Genomic DNA, 21,877 nt, shown 5'->3' with positions numbered 1-21,877 from the left:
GATTGCAGACAGTTCAGTTTCATCCCTAGTCCCTGTCCTAGAAGGCTTCTGACATTTTACCTGCCCATTTGCAAAGGGAGACATGAAAGTGATAGCAAACACAAGAGAGCTTGGTCTGTAGACAGATTCAGTGGGCAGAAATTACCACCTCCTGCATAACAAGGGCCATCAAATATCACCTGTTATTCAGAGCAGGCTTGTGACACCAAGCCCCACTATTTGTCCCTGTTAAACTGCTTTGGTAAGTAGCCGCAACTTCTTTTGAGGCCACTGTGTCCCAGAAAAAAAAAAAGTGAGTTTTCCATGTGAATATGCATATGGCATCAGGGTGGCAAGGGTCTCTATGCACTCAGAGTGCGAGGTACTGAGCATTAGGTGTTACCCCCACACTCACAACCCATTAATGTAACTTTCAGAAGCATGTTTAATCAAGAATTAATGCATGTTTAATCAAGAAGCCTCACCTGAACACTACCACATACACTGGATCAGGGAACTGGATATGACTTGTGGCATCTTTCCAGGTCATCACCCAACATGTGCTAACCAAAAGTCACTACCATCTATGATATCACCCATCTTGATTATGACGGCTCTGTTGGTTTCTGCCTTGCTGCCAATGACTATTGATCCACACACAAGGACTGCCTGCATCTTTTTTGATGGGTTTAGTAGAAACACACTGCTAGCTACTCTTCCCCATGAAGGAACATTAGAAGAGCATCATGTAATACATTGCACTGCTGCTGCTTAGGCTGTAGTGGGTCCTTTAGCAAGAGGAGATACCAATCTTTAAAGCTATTGTCCTGGTTTCAGTTAGGACAGAGTTAAATTTTCCTCCTAGTAGCTGGCAGGGTGCTATGTTTTGGATTAGGATGAGAAGAGCGCTGATAACATGCTGATGTTTTAATTGTTGCAGAGCAGTGCTTACACCAAGCCAAGGACTTTTCAGCTTCTCGCTCTGTCCTGCCAGCGAGCAGGCGAGGGGTGCAGCAGGAGCTGGGAGGGGACAGACCCAGGACAGCTGATCCAAACTGGCCAAAGGGGTATTCCATACCATCTGACGTCATGCTGAACAATATATAGGGGTGGCTAGCTGGGGTGGGGGGCCGGCTGATCAGGGATAGCTTGGGCATCAGTCAGCAGGTGGTGAGCAATTGCATTGTGCATCACTTGTTTGTACACGTTAGTAGTACTATTATTATTATTGTTATTATTATGTTCCTGTCTTAATAAACTGTCTTTATCTCAACTCACAGGCTTCACTTTCCTGTTTCTCTCTCCCATCCCAGACAGGGAGGGTGAGCAAACGGCTGTGTGGTGTTTAGCTGCCGGCCGGGTTAAACCACAACAGCTATGCATCCAAAACACCTCCAAGCAGCACCGAATTCAAGGAGAATAAGCTTGAGTCCACAGGAACCTGGTCTGAATTGTCATCCACTGATGGAGAATTCAGTGGCCCTTTTACTGGGTTTAACAGCATCTGATAAAGTTACAGGCAGTACATTTCCAGCCTAGCTAAACTCTGCACGAAGCACCACTGAAAAAATATGTCTCTACAGAATCTGTAGTTGGAGGTGCTTTGGAGTCTGCAGCAATACAAGGCTTGGACCCTACAGCAGATCTCTAAATAACAAAAACTCATCAATTCCTGTTATTTTAGGAGTAAACTGGAGTCACTTTGGTGTTTCTACACCATAAGCCACAACTATACTGTGTTCATTACTATATTTTGCTAAGCCAGGCCCTATTCTCTAAGTACTCTGTTTGTACAGCAGCTTCTGTTGGTATTTCCTCATTCAGGCTGCAGTCACTCAGAGTATGAGTATTTGTATGAATCATTCTTCTAGTCACCCTTGCTGGCTGCCTCTGAATGACTGCTCAGTTAGAAGAAACGTGAATGAAAGTTGTGTGGGTAGCAATTTTAAGATGGAACTTGATTTCCCCAACTTGTATACCAGGTAAATGAGAAACAAGAGCCAGCACTAAGACCCGCTCTAAAAAACAGTGCTAGCCAAAGCACAAAGACATCTGCATGCAGCTTCTTCTCCCCCACCGCACCACCTCAAACCATTACCTTCAGTAGAGCAGATGCACCCGCATTTGGGTTACCACATATCTGCATGCTAAAACATGGTCCCGAGAGCCAGCCTCCTACCTTCTGCCTCATCTTCTCCATATCTTCTCTTTTCCTTCTACTCAGACATCATTTTTCAGCTTTCCTTCACTCTTCATGAAGAGATCTTCACTCTCCCCTTAAACACCCAGCACATCCCACTGACCTCAGCTGGGAGCTCTGAGCAGAGCTGTACAACAGACAAAGAAACTTTCTTCTTTTCCAACCCACCACTTTTATCCTGCCACAACACTGGCTGATGACAGAGCTCAGGTCAGCACAGTGCTATCAGGAGGGGCACATCACTAGGAACACCTGCATCTGGGTTTGCCCAGAGCTTCCCAGTAAGGCTGCCTTGCCTCAGGTGAGTGTAATGATGCCACCCTCATTGATAGCACCATGGGGACCACAAAAATACATTTCCAGGTGGATATATGGTTTATCTTTAACCACTTGCCCACTGTTTGTAGTGTGAAGACGGTTCAAAACAGCTCTGTCACAGAGGATATTCTGTGGGATTATACAGCTGCTGTGCCGCCAGCCCCAAGCGAACTGGCCAGAAGAGCAGGCAGAGGGAGCCAGCAGGACTTGCATGAGCAGTGGTCTCCCCACCCGACTTCTATCCCCCCACATCTTCAGCCATTGTTCCCTGCTGCAGCCCTGCCGGTGGCAGTCACTGCTGGAGAGCTAACGCAGGGGAAACTGTCCCTGGTGACTTTTCTGCCCTGTCATCTGCACTTGATCTGATACAAAGCAGATATCTGGTGGGTAGAAATCAAGGCAACGGGACGTAGACTGCCCTCAAGTTCCAGCTCCTGCTAACAAGTCTGACGGAGAACAAGGCTTACAGAGGCCTTGCCAAAACTCTTAAATATAAAAGCTCCATCTAGGAATACTTTAAAGCTGGAAGTGGTCTTTTCAAATGAATGTTCACTGTTTTCATCAGTTTGAAGAGTTAGTAAGAATTAATCAGCTGTGAGTTGTTTCTAAAATGAGACAAGAAGCAGCACTCATCCACAGGGGACTGCAGCAGGCATGAAATGAAACAGAACATGAAAATGTGGCCAAAACTTTTAAATGGGAAAACAAGCAGACACCAAAATAATCAGTTGTACAATATGTTGTGTAAAGTGCCTTTGCTGGACAATTCATCATTAACAGAATAAAATGTTTCCCAGTACATGAGATAAAGCATCTCGGTTTGGTGACATTCTTCAAAGGTTTCAGCTGCCACTGTGTAAATTTCAAGACTGAAGGCTAACGGTGCTGCTAGATCCTAGATAATAAACACACTGGGTATCTAAATTGTCATATGTCTTGGCATTTGACCAGCAAAATGCACGTGGAAAATCATATGCCAGTAAATCTGCCTTCTGCTTTTAAGCTGATTATTCAAGGGTTAACTATGAGATCCTCTAACGAATTAGTAAAACCCAGGTATATTTTAAAAGCTAATGATTCATCACAATATCTATTTTAGAGCATTATGAATGTATAAATGGTAAGATGAAAATGCTTTGTAACCTATAGAGAGTTCATTAGTGGTGGTACATGTCATTTGAAATCTCCCTTCATCTACGTTCACTACAACACTCCAGATTTTATTAAGAGTGAACCTAAAACAGAATCTTGCCTTAGACTCTCCTTCTCTGAAGCTAAAAGGGTGTTCAAAATCCAGCCCCCAGTGTGAAACCTGATTGTACAAGTTACTCCATTCAGCATCACGATTGTGGTGCAGATCCCCAGCTTCATCCAGGTACCTCGGCTTGCACCCTGTCTGGGTTGGATCAATGCCATTTGCTCCATTGTCTTACTGTGACATGAGGAAGGTTTCAACGAAAAGAGCATCAAATTGCAAGCTATCTATGAGGCTGTATTTCTTTATATCTAGTAGCTAGTTCTGCAAATCCTGTCATAAGGATTGTGCTCTCACTGGGACTGGGACACCCCCATCCTAAGCTCAATATCCCAAGCAGTGGATGCTCAGAGGTCACCCTTTGCTTCCAGCTCTGCCACAGACTTCTGCACATCTTGGAAAACCACATCATCCCTGCTCTTTTTCCCTCTCCTGTCTTCAGACTGACTTGTCCATTCAGGCACTAAGGAAGGAATTAATCTCACCTTGCTTTAGCTTCCTAAAAATGAGGGGTCTTGCCTGATCTAGACATTCAGGATCTTCTCGAGGTAATGGAGAGAGAAGGGTTTCTGTAGATGACAATTCACCTGGTCTAATGCAGATTGCCCTCCCAGGATCGGCAGTATGGTCCCACCTCGCAGTGCTGTCTCCAGAGGAACTACAGGTACTTAACATGGCCCATATACCTGTTATGCAGCTAAAGTAAGGTGGGACAACTCCCACCCTAAGCTGGGTCTCCCACTCTGGGTTTGTGCGTGTGTGTACACAGAACCATACACAAGGGTCCCATGCCTCACCCAAAACTTTTAAACAAGGTAGTGCCTCAGCCTCACCCTTCTGTTTCATCCCTCCATTACAACAGCTACATCCCCTCCAGGGTGGGGCGTATCTCTGCTGTTTGCCCTTCCACGGGTCGTTTAAGCCACCAAGGGAGACTTTGGTAGTCACCCCCACTTCACCAGCCTGTGATGCTGTAGGGCACTCGGTGACAGAAGACTTCCAGGGCAGGGAGCCCTGAGAGCTGCTCCGCTCGGGAAGGACTCCTGTGGAGGGAGGAACATCTCCACACCATCCCAGGGCTGCAGGAGACACTGCCACCACGGGACAAGAGCAGGAGGAAGGAGTTGGGTACCCTGTGCCCTTGGTGTCCCATTGTTGTGCATCACCTAGCACTGGAGATGAAGCACGTATTGCACACCCATTCGGGGCATGCTACGTGGTCCAGTACCAACTTTCTTTAGTTTGCTAAATTACCTGATGAAACTTCTGATTTAGAGAATACAGCTGGGAGCCTGGGCAAGCACAGCTTTTGCCATCCAAATAGATCTGCTGTCACATATGACTGACAAGATATTTATGCTGATGGGTCAACAGACAGACAGACAGATTCATTAATTTTCTTCTCCCTTGTCCCATTATCTAAGCCCCTGTGCCATCCGCAGCCACTGGAGTGAATGTTCATTTCTATTCCATTGTCATACTAACTACTGCTCTAGTTTAAGTATTCTTTTGAACCCCAAGAACAATGTGCACAAGGCGCAAATCCATCCCACTCCTCCATGGCTAAGTAGGGCCATTAGACAGAAGAAACAATAGAAACGCAGCGGGTGCTCTGTGTTTGCTCCCTGCATGGCTGCACACAAAGACGAAAAGCGAGGAGGGCTGGAAGGGCCAGGGATGGGTGTTGGATACCCCGATGCACTCATTTTCCCAGCATCCCCAGATCACAAAGGAAAAGAGGTTTTGCATGGGCCTGCAGAGGCTACATCAGTCACTGGGCACAGGACCTCATTGTTTGGTTTGTTTTGTTTCCCTGAACAATATGTCACATATTTACTTTCCTCTTGGAGGGCTGATGCTAGCATAAAATCATCACCACGTTATGTCAAAATGTCAGCATGCCACATCGCCACAGCTCCGCATGAGGCTGCCTCATGGGCCCCCACTAGGATTTCTGCATCCAATCATTTCCCATAAGCAGTGCTCACAGGATGTGAGATCTTCTTAAAATAGGACAAACCCAGAAATCCTGGAGCCGGTGGCAGCCCTCGTTCATGTCTCTGTCTTGAGTGACTCCATCTGGACAATCTAGGATCGCTTTTGATGGGCTGTGGAAGCAGCTGCTCCTGGTTAAAATCTTTTTTACTAGAAATAAATAAAAATGCTATGGATAAAAAGTCAGGATGGTCTTTCTCTTTCTTCAGTCATTAGCTGGTTTTACCTCCAGCACAGGGATTTTAAAAGGGATTTTCTTACCTAGGTGTCCAGCTGTGCTTTAAACACCCTTGGCTTTTACCAGTCTGCAGCTCTGAGAAGTTACAACCGCCTTGAATCAGCTAATCCTGGTGCTCAAGCAGGTGCAGCTCCACTGAGTGCCAAGTAGACCTCTCCTCCTGCTATTACACCAGCACTGGCCTCCAAATCTGACCCAAAATTCAGTCCTGAGGATTCAGCAGCTCCTGCCTAATGCTGGGCTACCAGGGTAGTGAGGAAATCAGGAGAGCTCAGCAGGAACCTGGTGTGGCCACCACGAATCCCTGTGGGGGACCAGCCCACAGGAGGTGGATGCCACCAGGGTGACGGTGTGTCACGGACCTCTGCTGGGTGCAGGGCTGGAGGCCACGAGCCCCGGCTGCCCCAGAAGGGCTCCCCTACACCCCCGATGCCTTGCTCTCGCTCCTGCCCCAGTGGGACAGCCTGCATAGGGAAAGGGTTAAAACTGCCTGTTACTTGCTTTCTGTGACAGATCCCTTTACCCAGCGCTATATAATGTAGCCCCAAACATATTCTAAGCAGCCAAGGGCAGCCCAACCATCTGTTGGAAGACACAGACCTTCTGATGCAGGAGTTCCCAAAGCCTGGCCCATGGGACATTTACTAAGGAGCCTGCAGAGGAAATTTCCCCCCTTTAACTGAAGCCAGCCTGCACTTACTTTGTTAAGTTGCTTCAGGCAGTGTCCCATCCATGACTGTTGACCCGTATGTGCCTTTTGTATGAACAAAGACTTGGGAACCTCTGGTCCCAGTGAGGCAGGTCCAGCCTCTCAGTTCGACCCTGCCAATCCCACCCATGGCTCTAAGGTTCAAAAAATGACCAAGATCTGGGCACCTCCCAGGTACCTCCTCTCCCAGGTACCTCCTTCTCAGTTCTAGCTGTAGTTTCCAGGGGTGCTTTTTACGAGAAATCCCAATTCTGTCCAGCCATCTCAGGTAAAAGTGCCAAGTGACTAAGTGGATTTCTTGCTGGCTTCCAAAGGCAATTGGGCTTCCACAGCCAGGTGCTTTGAAAGTGGTATCCCGGCCTGCACTGAATTAATTCAGAAAGAAACAGACTCACATAACTGAAATATGTACATAACTATAATTTTTTTTTAGTCAGATTCAGGTGCCTTTGACAGGCACAATAGCGCAATGAATTAAGCAATAAGTGTAGTCACACAAGATCCCAGCAGTACCAAAATCACCTCTAGAGGAGGAAATTGGTCAGCCCAGCGCTGCTCCCTCCCTCCATGAGGAAACTGCCCGGTGTAACCTCCCCATGCCATATTACTCACTCCACTTTCTCATCTCCCCAGCGATGCCATTTACTCTCCCCTGAGACCTGCAGGGAGACACCTGGAGAGGTTCCACCCTGCTCCCTCAGCTTGGCTCAGCACAGTGCATATCAGCCCCGACACCCACAGAAGGATGGGGTCCCCTGTCCCACAAGGTCCCCATGCAGGGGTCCCAAGCCAGCCTCACCCCAGCATTAAGCTAACATAACACAGCGTTAAGGAAGGTGGGATCCGTGGCTTTAGTGCTCGACAAAAATAAGAAAGAACAAACAAAAGGCACTTATTAATGTTTTGTGTCCACCCCAGCTCCGGTCCGTGTCCTGGCACAGGGTTTCAGCCGAGGCGAAGCCCCGGGCTGGGCGGCTGTGCCGGTGGGGCGCTGGGCTGGGGTAGGGCTTGGGAGCTGCTGTGGCATCTGGCATGAAAAAATGTCCCGGGAAGCTGTTACATTAAATGGCCAAATCGATTTATTGAATGGCAGGTGTTAGCTACAAACAGATGGAGAACATAAAGGCATAAGCAGGCATTTGTATGGAAAAGAAGCCATCGATTTGGAGCTGAGAGGCTCAATAGTGATCGTTATACCCTTTAATAGAAATGTTCTTATTTTTATGGGCTCAGCTCCGAGCAACAATGGGCGCACACCGCCGCGCTGCCCCGGCGTCCGGCCAGGGCCGGGGGGGGGGGGCTCGCTCCAAGCCGAGCCGGGCCGAGCCGGGCCGGGCGGTACCGAGCCGAGCCGGGCGGTGCGGAGCGGTGCGGGGCCGGGCGGTGCGGTGCGGTGCGGCGGCACGGTACCAAGCCGAGCCGAGCCGAGCCGTGCCGAGCCGTGCCGTGCCGAGCCGTGCCGTGCCGAGCCGAGCCGAGCCGAGCCGAGCCGTGCCGAGCCGAGCCGAGCCGAGCCGAGCCGAGCCGAGCCGAGCCGTGCCGAGCCGAGCCAAGCCGAGCCGTGCCGAGCCGTGCCGAGCCGAGCCGAGCCGAGCCGAGCCGAGCCGAGCCGTGCCGAGCCGCGCTGTCCCAGTTGGCACGCGGCGTGCCCGGCCGGGCCGTGGCAGCGCCCCGCGGCAGATGAGGCACGCGCCGGCCTCATTACAATGAGAATGGGCAGGCTGGAGGAGCCATGTGGCAGCAACAGTTTGCAAATCCCCCCTCCTTCTGTGCGAATCGGGAAACATTTCCAAACATTTGTACCCCAAATCGACCACATTAACACCCCTCGGAGCGGCTCTCCCTGGAGAGATGCTCCGCGCTATGGACATTTAGGCAGAAACAAAACAAGCAAGGGGGATTTTTCTTTTCTTTTCTCCCTTTCTTAGGCTCTCTGGGTGTGCGTCAGCGCTGAATCGATGCGCAACTTTCTAGCTAAGGGGTTTAAAAGCCATCGGGGAATCCGGCTCACGGAGTGGGGCCGTGCACATGGCAGGGGCGGCGGGTGCGGAACAGACGGGCAAGCTCCGGGATCGGGTGCCCGGTAAAGCACCCCTCAGATCCCGGTAAAGCATCCCTCGGGTGCCCGGTAGAGCATCCCTCGGGCAGGCGCTGGGGCAGACCGGGACCCCTGCCGGGCAGGGCAGCGGGCAGATGAGGACCCCCCCCCACCCAGTGTCCCCGAAATCGCGTGGGGGCTGCAGCCGAGCCTTTTGTTCCTGTCCCTATAGGAGCCGCGGCCCCACGGCCACGGGTGGGGTGGGCACCCCCCGAGACGCCTGCAGGGCACCGAGCTGCTGGCGTGCTGCTCCCAAAATAAACGCACGGAAAGGCTCACGCGTGTCCCCTTCCAAAACAGCCGGGTGCCAGCACTTTGTGGCCAGAGCCCTGGCCCTGGGGTGTCCCCCCGGCCTGGCACCCCACGCGAGGTGCTGGCCCTACGCGCCACACTCCGGTGGATCCCCTAAGTGACGGCTGCACTTTCAGGCTCAGCTGTCCGATGCTGTTAATGCAACTTTTTTTTTTTTTTTTCCATCTGAAGCCTGTGTGCGTGTGTCAACATGCAGCAGGTGGTTTATTATATTCCCCGGTTATTATTTTATTAGGGCTCTCTTTATAGCCGCAATCACAATAATGCCCTGGAGTTTCGAGGAGGATTTTACATCTCTTTCGCACCACTCTCTCCGGCTTCTGGAAATATTTGTTTTGTGGGGACACGTGGGGAGTTGCAGCGACTTGTGGAGCACGGGCAGAGCATGCAAACTGGGTGCAAAGCTCAGGGCGGCAGCCACCGGGAAGGTGGTGGCACCCGTCAAGGTGCGCGGCCAGGGGATCGCAGCGAGGTTTGGCGGAGCTGTGAAAAGCAGAGATCAGCTTGTCTTGCTCTAACCTACATTAGCTCCGGGTCCATATGGTAGATGCTGCCTGTGGATCTCCAGCACCAAAGCGGGGCCTATTCTTGCACGCCGCCCTGCTTGTGCCAGATGGTGCCTGGACCAAGTGGCCATGCGTGGGGTGGCTCTGGTTAGCCTAATAAACGTCCAATACAAGTCAAAAATCAAAACACACACATACTAACATCTGCTAGAGCCTGCAGTACCCAGCTAGCCTTTCAATACTGAATTAAAGAGCCCCACAGCCCTTCTGTTCCCCTAGGTTAGACACTCATTACCATTTATCAAGCACTGATGTTATCTGGCCTCTCATTTTATTTAGTACCGAAGCTATTAGCATCAGATTTGATTTTGACAGTTGACGCTGCTGCTGGTAAAGCCGGGATCTGGCCGGGCGGATCGCCGCAAAATTCCGAGTCCATCAGCGGCGACACATTCCTCCTCCCGCCTTGTTTACGAGGCCGAGACAAAAGAGCTCCCCTCGGGTGCCTCTGCCCGCGCCTCGGCTCCCCCGCAGCCCCCGCAGCCCCCGCACCGTGCCCGTGGTGCCCCCCCATCCCCATCCCCATCCCCTTCCCCACCCCGGGACCGGCTCCGCGGGGAGGCGCGGCCGGGGGGTGCCACTTCGTGCTGCCGCGGCCGGGACCCGGCTTTTTCCCCCTCATTTCGCCCCCCCCCCCTCCCCCAGTCCCAAAAGAGCCCGGGCTGGGGAACGGCAGCGGCAGCCCCGAGGCCCCAGGGCGGCTCCCCAGGTGCCCCACGCCGCCAAGGTTCGCAGCCTTGCGAGCGCGGCGCTGGCATAAAGGTGGCAAGACCTCATTACCATACAGCTGAAGGTTTATCTCTCCCTCCCCAACCCCCCCCCCCCCCCCCCGCCCTCCCATCCATTTAACAAGCTGAACTAAACAGCCACATGAAAGGCCTTCTCTGTGCTTGGCTTTAATGAGGGACACGCGACCCGACAATAAGCGCCCGCTGCAATCAGGCCGACGCTCGGCTGGCACACGCCGCCCCGCAGCCCCCATTGCCCCCCCAGCCCCAAACGCGGCTCCCCGGGGGGGTCCCCACCGCGTCTCGCCCCCCGCCTCGGCCGGGCTGCGGTGCCCCGGCGCGTCCCGGAGGCGGCGGCGGGGCCGTCCCGTGCCGTCCCGTGCCGTGCCGTGCCGTGCCGTGCCGTGCCGTGCCGTGCCGGTCGGTGCCGTGCGAGCGCCCCTTTTGCTTTTGCTTTCTGGGGCCGGCGGGGCGAGGGCGGGGAGCGGCGGGGAGCGGCGGGGACGGGACGGGACGGGACGGGTCGGGACGGGACGGGTCGGGACGGGACCGGCGGCCGTCGGGGGCCGAGCGGGGCGGCGAGGCGGGCAGGACGGGTGCTTTGCAACGCTTCGGCCCCTATTGTTCGGCCGCCCCGGGAGGCTGCTCCTCGGAGAGGCGTCCGCTTTTCCATGGAGCTCTCCCTCCCCGCGCTGTAAATATCTCAACAGATGCTCGGCTCGCTCCTAATCAGCTCGGCTCCTCGGCGGCCAGCGCGGCGGCCGCGGCAGCGGAGCGGCAGCAGGGAATTAGCGCCGGTTCTGCGGGCTCCCCGCAACATTTGGCTCCTTTTTCCAGAAAGGAAAGATGGAAAAGGGGAGGGATCGCCCGTGAGGCTGACTGACGGTTTACATAATGAGCTTGCGAGGATGCGAGGCAACTATATAAACAGCTCGGAGGGAAGCGAGTTTTCCATTTACCGAGCGCTGTTCGCACCAGTCCAAGGAGGAGCGGTCCAACACTAAGCACTCCCCTTCGCGTCTCTCCCCAAACCCACCCGGCTTTGGAGTTTACAAAGGCGCCAGGAGCGGTCGGAGCTTGGGGGTTGGCTGCAGGATTTCATTCCCAGAAGGGGACGGTCTCACCCCACACCTGGATTTTTACCTCCCGCTTTCTGCCGCTGCTCGGGGAATACTGGCGAGGGCGGATCGCGCTGCGAGGGGCGCCCACCCGGACCCTTTGAGGAATACAGGAGGAAAGCTAAACCCTCGGAGAGCTGGAAGCGCCGCTTCCACGAGGATGACAGCCTTGCGCAGCTTTGGCTTGACGTTTCTGTTAATGGTTTTGCAGCAGGTAATCACGCACCGAGCTAACTAAGCGAATACGTGGAAGGGGTTCGCGGAGCGCAGAGCGGGTGATGGACGCCAGCTCGCGTGGCGGAGCCCGGGTAAGGTGTGATTTGGGTTTTTTGTGTGTGTCTCCCCTTTGTGCAGGGGGTGGCCGGCTCCGGCGTCTTCCAGCTGGAGCTGCACGAGTTCGTCAACAGCCACGGGTCGCTGGCCAGCGGCAAGCCCTGCGCCCCGCACTGCAGGACCTTCTTTCGCGTGTGCCTCAAGCACTTCCAGGCGGTGGTCTCCCCGGGGCCCTGCACTTTCGGCAGCATCATCACCCCGGTTCTGGGGACGAACTCCTTCAGCGTCAAGGACACGGAGAAATTTGACAGCCCCATCAAGCTGCCCTTTAACTTCACGTGGCCGGTGAGACTCCGCTCGGAGAGCCGAGCGCGGCCGCGGGGCAAGGAGGGCGGCAGGGAAAGGCTGAGCTCACGCAGAGCAAACCGCTCTCGCCGGTAGACTTCTTCCCAGAGCTTCCTTTAAAGAAAAAAAAAAAAAAAAAGAGGGGTGGTGGGTGAGGGATAACACGACCCGATGGCACGGGGCGCGGGGCCGTGCTGACGCTGCTCTCTCCGCCCGCAGGGAACCTTCTCGCTCATCATCCAGGCCTGGCACGCTCCCGCCAACTACCTGCCGCAAGGTGAGCGCGCCGCGCGCCGCCGGCAGGGGGCGCGCCGCACCCGCTGCGCGCTCCCGACACCCACCCACCCCCCCCCTCTTCAACCCCGGTCCCGGTCCCAGCCCCGGTCCCGGTCCCAGCCCCCCCCCCCTCCAGCCCCCCCGGCCCAGCTGTTTATCCGATAATTTCACGGCCGGCTTTATCCGACCATCAGCAGCTCGGTCCCCCAACGATATCCATCAGGGGCCGCTTTGATTCTGTCCCGACCCAATCTCCAACACAATTGCGTTTCCTCCGGTTTATTTTTGGCGTGGGAAAGAAAGGAGCTCTGCGGTGAGAAAGCTGCGAGGCTGCCAAAGAGCCCCGGCCGCCTTTTCCTGTATTTTACACCTTTCTCGAATTCCGCCCTTTGGAAAGGAATAATGGCTTTGGGATGTTTTTCTGACAAGAGAGGAAAAAGGATATTCCAGCAGTACAGCAGCCCTCGCTTTGAAAGGCCTCTCTCCGCAGAGCCCCCGCAGCCTGGGTTAACACTCACTGAGCCCGGGGCACCACCCTCATGCTCCAACCCTCCTCAGTGGGGCCACTGCACACACACATTTGGGGCAGGGGTTCCTGGGGCAGACAGTGGTGGTGGTGGTGGCAGCCATGGATACAGTAGTGATGATGGTGGTGGTAGTAGCGGGCTGCTGACACCGTCCGTTGTCCCCCAGGCTCCCAGACGCTGCCCGAGGACTTGCTCATCAGCCAGATGGCAATCCAGCGGTCGCTGGCGGTGGGTGAGGACTGGTCGCAGGACGTGCAGAAGGGCCCGCTCACCCAGCTGCGCTACTCCTACCGGGTGGTCTGCAGCGAGAACTACTACGGGGACAGCTGCTCCCGCCTCTGCAAGCGCCGCGATGACCGCTTTGGCCACTACGTCTGCGAGGCGGACGGCAGCCTGGCCTGCCTGCCCGGCTGGACTGGAGAGTACTGCACCGAGCGTAAGTGCCAGGCCGTGACAGACATTGGGTGTGTGAGGGGCCGGGCACAATAGCTCCTGCATGAGCCCCATGAGCTGCCCAGGCCCCACAGCCAGCCGTGTGGCATTGCCCCTCTCCACAGGCTGCTGGCAGCCAGCTGCGGCCTCGTCGCCTAGGTGGGGAGTGAGGGACTCCCAGTGAAAGGCCGTGCCACCTCCTGGCCTGTGCACTGGGCAGGCCTCTAAAGCTAGCAGGTGTCTCGGCGTATTAAAACACATCACCTGCTCCAACTTTCTTAGGCCCTCCTCTGTGCTAATCCAAGAGCTACACTGGGACAGGAATGTAGCTGAAGAGGCCTTTGAGGAAAGGCAACCCCCTAAAGCATCAGGGAGCTGTTCGGTGAAGGCACTCCGATCCCAAAAGCTTGTCCCGTGTTCCAGTTGTGTCAGCAGGCCCCACGCTGGATGCAGTGGTGTTTGCTTGTAGCTGCAACGGCGCTGCTGCAAAACATCGTGCACCTGGCAGAGCTCGGGGCTGTGTTTTCCTGCTGACCTTTCCCCTCTGTGGAAAGTGGCACGCTGAGGACTTTGCCCCCCCCGTTGCTGCAGCTGCTAATGCTGTGCTGCACCTCTGTGAGCAGTGAAGAAAGCAGAGAAGGGATCTTGGCTGTTATCACTGAGTCACTCGTACCTACTCTGAGTTAACATGCTCACAGCTTACCCACAGAGGCTTACACCATTTCTGCTGCCAGAGGAGATGGGGCAGATGTTGCACTGTCGTAGCAGGAATCTTTACTGTGGGCTCAGGGTCCCGCTGGATTTTTGTAGTCTTCTGTTAGCACGGGCAGAACCACCACTTGCTCCTTTTCTATGAGAGCTGCAAGAGTTCATGTTTGTTGTGTAAGCAGAAAAACTAAAGGACAACTTGTCAGATGTTGGCTCTCCTTGTTCACTTCCTCCTGCTCCAGAACTCCTCGTACTAAGAATTTTTAAAACAAAGCTTTGAAATTGCAAAACAGGTTTTCGACGCATATTTTTAAAAGCAGACATTCCCCCTTTTAAAAGTGTACTCTGTAGTGGCATATGTATTTACCTAAACATTTCTGCTTTTTTTATGTTCTCTTTACAGCCATCTGTCTGTCTGGATGTACTGAACAGAATGGATATTGCAACAAGCCAGGAGAGTGCATGTGAGTAGATGGCAACTGCAATCCGAACTTCAGTTAAAACAGAATAGTAATAGAAACTTGTAACAGAAACTTAAACTCTTTTCCATGTCATTAATGTTTTAATTTGACTTTTCTTTTAGCTGTCGTCCTGGCTGGCAAGGCCGCTACTGCGATGAATGCATTCCCCACATAGGCTGCCGCCACGGGACTTGTAAAACACAGTGGCAGTGCATTTGTGATGAAGGATGGGGTGGCCTCTTCTGTGATCAAGGTTAGTTCCGAACGTTGTGCTTCTGGGTCTAGATTGGGTATTCCTCAGTAAGGGACTAAGGAATCCGACCCCTCAGATCTAGAATTAAATTTCAGTTAGGTACACGTTGAGAGGCATCAGTTTGTACCAAGGCTCATATTATGTTAGTAGATACTAAAACTTAACTTGTAGTAGTTTGGGCTGAAAACAAGCAAGCCTTTTTGGTAGGTGTTGAAAAACAACACCACCTGGATGAGTTTTGAACAGGCAAGTTTTCTATCTTCTCAAGCTAAGTTTAATATATTCCCTGTACAACTATAACAATTTACTAAACAGTTTCCAGCAGCAGTAAACACCATAATTTGGGCCTTCCTTATTTTGCATACAAGGAAGTTAACTCATGTGATAAGTCTGGAGCATGAGAGAAAAATCATGTAAGCAAGAATGAAAAGTACAGGTTCCATTTTAAGGTACACCAGACCACTTCCACCTATTCAACCCATTGAATCACTGAACTGTAGCCAGCTGAGCAGTCATGTCCTCAAGGCCATATATGCACTGCTGGCACTGAGATCATTAAGTACTCAGAGCAAGTTAAGTGTTTTCATGACATTTATAGGATTAAGATGGGGAAATCTGAATTAGGCAGGAAAAGTAAAGCTGCGGTTTTTTTTTTCTGTTTGTAGTTACCTATTAACCAGTTGTATTCCAATTAGTCTATGGTATTTATAGTGCTTATAAAGATTTTCTACTTGGCGTTCTATGAACTTGTGTGCTTAACCTCTGTCTGAAATCTAAGTGAAAATAAAAAGGGCCATCAAGCCTGGCAGAGCATTTAGACAGTTTAAACTACTAACATTCATAACAAGAGAGCATGGTAAATAAACAATAAAAGATTTCTAATGTTTGTTTAAATCTCCGAGCCTAAATATTTTTATTTCCTTCCTGCCTTCCCAGAACGTGCCTTGGAGCACACCTTTTAAAGATTGGGCTAATTCTTTTAGTATGTGACATGTTGTGCATGGACTGTCTGTCCATTACGCCTTGGAGCGTCTTTCTGAGAATACACACAAAGTACATTTTGGCATCCACATCCCATTACAGCTAATGGGTTTACACACAAAAAAGGAAGAGTATAGCAAAGCATTAAGAAAGATAAGTTTCCCAAAATTCAGAGCTCAAGTGATAGACGGAGAGCAATATGTAAAATTCGTAACAATCTGAAACATCTGATTATTACTGATAATAATCTGAATAATAACCTCCAGTGTTCCTATTAATAGCAAAATGGAAGACTTTTTAAAATTGAAAATTCTTTCTTTACTGTTGACTATGGTGTTTTTGTATGAATGTCTTTTTGCAGCCATCAAAGACTCTTTTCTCTAACACATGGTATCTTTGCAGATCTGAACTACTGTACTCACCACAGACCATGCAAAAACGGAGCAACTTGCATGAACACCGGCCAGGGCAGCTATACGTGTTCATGCAAACCTGGCTTTACCGGTGTTGACTGCGAACATGAGATCAGCGAGTGTGACAGCAATCCCTGTAGGAACGGTGGTAGTTGCACGGTAAGGGCATTTTAAATGTAAAGTCTTTGTGTGAAGTAAGCCCCAGTATACCTTTCCAGAAATGGTTTTGTAACAACATAATGGGAATTCGATAGTACACAGGTTCGTTACTGACGCTCACAACTATCATACTGAACCCTTCCCTGGACGTGTCAGCGGAGGAAGTCTGTTACAGGAGGAGATGTATCATCTAGATTAGAACTAGTCAACTGATCCGTAGGTTTCTGTGGCAGCCATTACGAGATCTTGGCAAGATTCAAGGTTTGTGAGGGAGCAGATCTTTAAAAAAAATAAGTTTCCCAAATGAAGGTTCATACAAAAATGTGCCAAGTCTGTATTTTAATAATAAATAAAACGTCTGCTTTCTGTTATGGAGTGTAGTGCCAGTTGATACAAGGAAAATCAGATGAAACACTTTCTGCAAAACAGGGTTCTTCATTTTTAGTTTTCTGCAGTCTCGTGTTTCAATGTATTTTCAGAGCCAGTCAATGATTGATCCTACCTGTTGATAACAACTGATGGCTTACAAATATCAGATGTAATCCAATGCATGTTTTGATTAAAGCTAATGCTGTAAGACCCAACTCCCTTCTCCCAAGGCCTTGGACATACATTACTTGCAAAGAGATGAGTTTTGTTGTTATCTAAGTGGTGGGACTTCTCAATACCAAAGCAAAATAACCCCCTTTTTTATTAAAAAAAAAAAAAAAATAAAAGGCTCTCATGGAGAGGATAAATGTCCTGATCACAGCTGTGTAGGTTGACATCAGGCATCCTCTTAGATAGTATGGTGTTGGTCATGTTTTTGACTAGTTGCGTCTAGGCTCCCTACAACTGCGTCTGCTCTGCTTGTGTAGTTGCATGATTACTCCTGCACGACAAATACGGCCAATTCTCGGCTCTATCTCTCACAGACCAGCCTGCAGTTATTTACTCTGCAAATGTCACTTTTGCCACAGTAAAAAGTTCAGTTCTGTCTTTTGGGACAGAACAGCACACGCTGACCAAAAATAAATGCGCAAGCAGCTATCCTTCGGTGGCATCAAATTACAATGGCTAATGTTGTGTTTTGCAGGATCTGGAGAATGGTTATCACTGCCTCTGCCCCCCTGGCTACTATGGAACTCACTGTGAGCACAGTGCTTTGACGTGTATCGATTCTCCATGCTTTAATGGTGGCACATGCTTGGAAAAAGAACAAGGGGCCAGCTACACTTGTGTTTGCCCTTTCGGATTCACGGGGTCGAACTGCGAAAAAAAAGTAGACAGGTGCACAAGCAACCCATGTGCAAATGGTGAGTCTTTTTATCAAAAACTCTCACGTCTCCTTGATTTGTTTGTGCTTTTCAGTGCAGAAGTGATAGAAATCCAATCTGACCTCTACTCTTCCTCTAATACATTAGTCTCTCTCCCTCACTGTATTCCACGTCTACCCTAATTTTGGCCTCTTGGGGCAGGGGCGACAACTTTCACTGGCATTTTCTACGCAGGAAAAAAATGCACAAGTTTTACCATGGGATGGGATAGATGGCAGAACTATGCACATTAAATTAACTTTATCACCTATTTAGAAGGGGCATATTTTTAAAGGGTGATGGGTAAGCTAGAAGGAACTTTTCGATGTGTGGTTGTTTTGTAAAATAACCTCCCTCTTCTTGAGGTAGTATAAAATGCTTACGGGCAGAGTTTTATGTTTTATTGGAGACTGATTTTTTTCTTTTATTTTACTTTTTTTCCTCAGATGGTAATTGCTTTTACCTTGGTCAGATTCGTGTGTGTCGTTGTCGGGCTGGTTTCTCTGGTCAGAAATGTGAGATAAACATCAATGACTGTGCCAGGAACCCATGTTCCAATGGGGGAACTTGTCACGACCTGATCAACGATTACACCTGCACATGTTTGCCAGGCTATAGTGGCAGGAACTGTGACATCAAAACCAGAGACGAATGTGCTTCTGGGCCATGTGAGAATGGAGGCACATGCTACAGTGGACTTTATAGTGCCAACTTTGTCTGCTACTGTCCTTCTGGCTTCATGGGCAGCCGCTGTGAATTACCAGTTTATTCAGTGCCCATTACACTTCCTCCTAAACCAGTCCCCTGGATTGCCATATCCATGGGAGTGGGGCTGGTGGCTTTGCTCATACTGTTCTGCATGATAGCAATGGTCATCAGGCAGATGAGGATGCACCCAGAGCAGGACTTGGAGACGATGAACAACCTGTCTGACTTTCAGAAGGATAACCTCATTCCAGCTTCCCAGCTCAAAAACACCAACAAAAATAAAGACCTCGAAGTGGACTGTGGGCTGGAGAAGTCAAACTACAAACCCAAGAATCATAAATTGGACTACAATCTGGTAAAAGACCTGACAAGTAGAGGGACACAGGAAGATAAATATTACAAAAGTGAAAAGTGTTTAGGAGACAAGTCTCCACTCCGACTACACGGGTGAGAATGCAGTCTTCCTTGTAGTCTTTCTACAGCCCCCCCTCACCTTCATACCCATGTAGAAGCAGATGAGAAAACACGGAAAAAAAAAACAACTCGGGGAGATAGCATACAAAATAAACCAGAGCAAATGAATCTTGAAATAAAGTACGTGTGTTGTGGCCAAGTGGTATCCGCAGCTAAATGAATTAAATTGAGAGCTTGTGCGGGGTGCTGGTAGTATGGGTGCTGTGAAGGGGAATGGGTGTGACTAGTCTACTGATGAAAGTAAGAAGTATCTTTTCTTCCTCAGTTGATCTCAGAGAAAGAACAGTACAGCCTATAATGATAAAAATAAGTATATTGGTTATTAAGAAGGTAAAATGATCTGCTTACTGAGAAGAAGGTTAGAGTAATAATAATTACTCTTTTCAAAAAAAGAAAATGGCAACTATTCACTAGGTCATCAGTATTCTCATACACATACTGAAAGTCTTGCCTGGGTCCTGCTTGTGACAGATGCACTGAGGGATCTGAGGAGTATGTAGCTAAATTGGACATGGCAGAAATCTAGCAAGACACTAGCTATTCCTGACTTCCACCTCCCTAGTGTACTGTCCTGCCATCTTATAGAACACATGAAACTTCATCCTCTGCCCTTCCCTCCCACACCTCCTTGGTTATCTCATTCCAACCCTCCATATTCATTGGATTTTTAGAGATAGGAGTGTTAGTAGTCAAATAACGCCCTTTTCTCTCTGCCCTGCCTTAGTGAAAAGCCGGAATGTAGGATATCAGCGATATGCTCTCCAAGGGATTCAATGTACCAGTCCGTCTTTGTGATAACAGAAGAAAGGAATGAGTGCATCATAGCCACAGAGGTAAGTAAGTACATGGGTGAACAAGCATAAATTCACAAAGTAAAACAGACAAATTATCCTTTAGAATTGGATCTGAGAAGGTTACTCAATTTCCAGGGATCCCCACATACACCCCTTCTCTTCTGTGGCTGACAGGAGTGCCCAAGCAAACTGAGCATACAGTGGGAAAAAAATAATAAAATAAAAAAAAATTAGCAGCTCTAAAACCAGAGATTCTCGGTTTAGATAAGGAGATGAAAGCACCGAACCTCAACCCATAAAAATTCAGTACATTGTAGGATTATTTCCTCTTAAATAAGTAATCAGCAAAAAAATGAAATAATAATAGTTCATAAATTCACTGATGTAAACCCATGTTTTTTTTTCCCATGACTACTATGGGTAATCCACGTTCTGTGGAAACAGGCAAAGCTATAGATTTCCAACAGAAGATGGAAGGCAACTGAATGTGTTAAGTGGATAGGCATAAAAGACGTTTAAAAAGTCTGTAGTAAGACATGGATGGAAATTTCAACCTCTTGGCACTTAAGCTCTAGCTATATGTTCATGGCTGCAGCAATTTAATGCCGTTTCTTAAGTTACTGATAAACATATCTAAATTTTGACATTATTTTGAAAAGCTTGAGAACAGTATACAAAAAAGAGGTGCCTAGCAGTGAATAATCTGAAGACTTAAAAAAAGCATCTACTGAAGAACCAAACAGTTCCCAAAGAATTACCAACAATCAATACCTGTCTTTTTCAGTGAAGTCAGTCACCTCTAGCACTAGTTTCAGGTAGTTCCAGACTCCAAGAAAGAGAGCTTGCTGCACCGTATAACAGTGATCTGTGAAGTCAGATCTGCAGCTTTCTGTCTCCCTTGCCAGGGCGGATATCAGATTTCAGCTTGAAGGCAAGCCGGAATACAAGTCAACCAGTAATATTAAAAGTTTAACTGAAAGGATGTTCAAAGATACAAATGTCAGTTAGATACTTCATTGCCACTAACTGACCTAAATATCGTATCTTCCTTTGAAGATCTTGCTGACCAAAGCTGGATTTACATCAGGCAAGCCCAAAAGTACTTGTATGTTCAGAATGACAGGCCCCCGACACTTCTCTCCCCGGCACACAAGCTATTGCGTTATACCAGATGCCTTTCACAGAGACTTAATGTTAAGTACCCAGATTTGTAAGGTTTATCCTAGGCATTTTCTCCCTCACTCCAGGTAGGGAGGCTACTCGTCATATAGATGAGTTGTTTGCTGAATATTCTCTCTCTCTGGATCCAGCCAAAAATATTGAATGCTGGTAGTTAAGCTGTAGTAATATCTGGCTTAAATTACTTCGGCTTGAATTACAATTTGTTAGTTCTGCTGTACTCTGTGCTTCCTTCTCATTTGTTGTGTTACTTTTATGCCCTGACAGGTATAAGACTGAAGATCAGCCCATTTGCACCTCAGATTTGGTAATGCCAGTAGATGGACGTTCCTGCTGCATTGTTTACAATTCAGAACTGGATTGGACTGTTTTTAATTACATGCAACTTGCTGCTCTCAGGCGGAGGATGGAACTGGGTGAACTGGACAGACTGTGAATTTACTGAAAGATGCAATACACCTTTTTGTTCTTACTGCCCTTGTATGAAGTTTGATACTAGATATCTCATTGGCTATAGAAGAAGGGAGGCAGAGGGAAGAGAGAGGGGTTAAAATGCTTATGTTTTGACTTGCTTTTAAAAGATACGGAGGCCAGTTCCTCATGGACAGACCTGTGGCTTTCCAGAACTCTGGTTATGGGAGGTGCTGGTAGAGGAGGAGGCACTTAACTATCACAGACGTTGCTACGGAAGGTGTGAAGAAAGACACATTGCTATGCAGATAATGGATACAGTATAAATGAGGTCTCCATTTTTTTTTCCGGATTTAATAGTGCCTAAAATGTGTCAAGAGAATCTAACACGCCCAAACAGAGACTTGACTGCTCTTTCTGCAGTTACCTGAACAGTATTGGGCAGGGGTGATTGACACTTCTTGCTACACATCAATTTGCGTCTCCTCTCTCCTGCTGCATGTACTGGAGACAGTTTAAGGGGCGAGAGGAGGAAGGAAAGAGGGATACCAAATTTACGTCATTTCATTTGGTGATGCTTTGGAGAACTGATTGACCCAAGCCACAATATGGGACGGGATTTTCACAGATTTAAGCATCCAAGAAGGGAAAGTTGTGATAAGAAAAGTCTAC

At 49.5% G+C, this 21,877-nt stretch overlaps 1 protein-coding gene across 1 annotated transcript; it reads left to right on the top strand.

Annotated features, from left to right (window-relative positions):
* Positions 1 to 11,620: 11,620 nt before the first annotated feature.
* On the top strand, positions 11,621 to 21,230 carry DLL4 (delta like canonical Notch ligand 4). Its single transcript, XM_050710855.1, has 10 exons — positions 11,621 to 11,730; positions 11,871 to 12,134; positions 12,354 to 12,411; positions 13,104 to 13,373; positions 14,481 to 14,541; positions 14,661 to 14,791; positions 16,175 to 16,344; positions 17,420 to 17,639; positions 18,086 to 18,794; positions 21,062 to 21,230. Exons 1-10 carry the CDS (start codon positions 11,677 to 11,679, stop codon positions 21,228 to 21,230), a joined length of 2,106 nt encoding a protein of 701 aa, XP_050566812.1. The 5' UTR covers positions 11,621 to 11,676.
* The last annotated feature ends 647 nt before the right edge of the window (positions 21,231 to 21,877 follow it).

Source organism: Cygnus atratus, chromosome 5, assembly GCF_013377495.2.
Source record: "Cygnus atratus isolate AKBS03 ecotype Queensland, Australia chromosome 5, CAtr_DNAZoo_HiC_assembly, whole genome shotgun sequence".
NCBI lineage: Eukaryota > Metazoa > Chordata > Aves > Anseriformes > Anatidae > Cygnus > Cygnus atratus.
The sequence above is the reverse complement of the archived record's forward strand: the minus strand, read 5'-3'. Positions and strand labels throughout refer to the sequence as shown.

Bases quoted from the DNA above. Each gene is read 5' to 3' on its own strand.
- DLL4 (XM_050710855.1), top strand. From the start codon at position 11,677: ATGACAGCCTTGCGCAGCTTTGGCTTGACGTTTCTGTTAATGGTTTTG. The intron at 12,412-13,103 runs GTGAGCGCGCCG...GTTGTCCCCCAG, and splicing joins CGCCAACTACCTGCCGCAAG to GCTCCCAGACGCTGCCCGAG. The intron at 14,792-16,174 runs GTTAGTTCCGAA...GTATCTTTGCAG, and splicing joins TGGCCTCTTCTGTGATCAAG to ATCTGAACTACTGTACTCAC.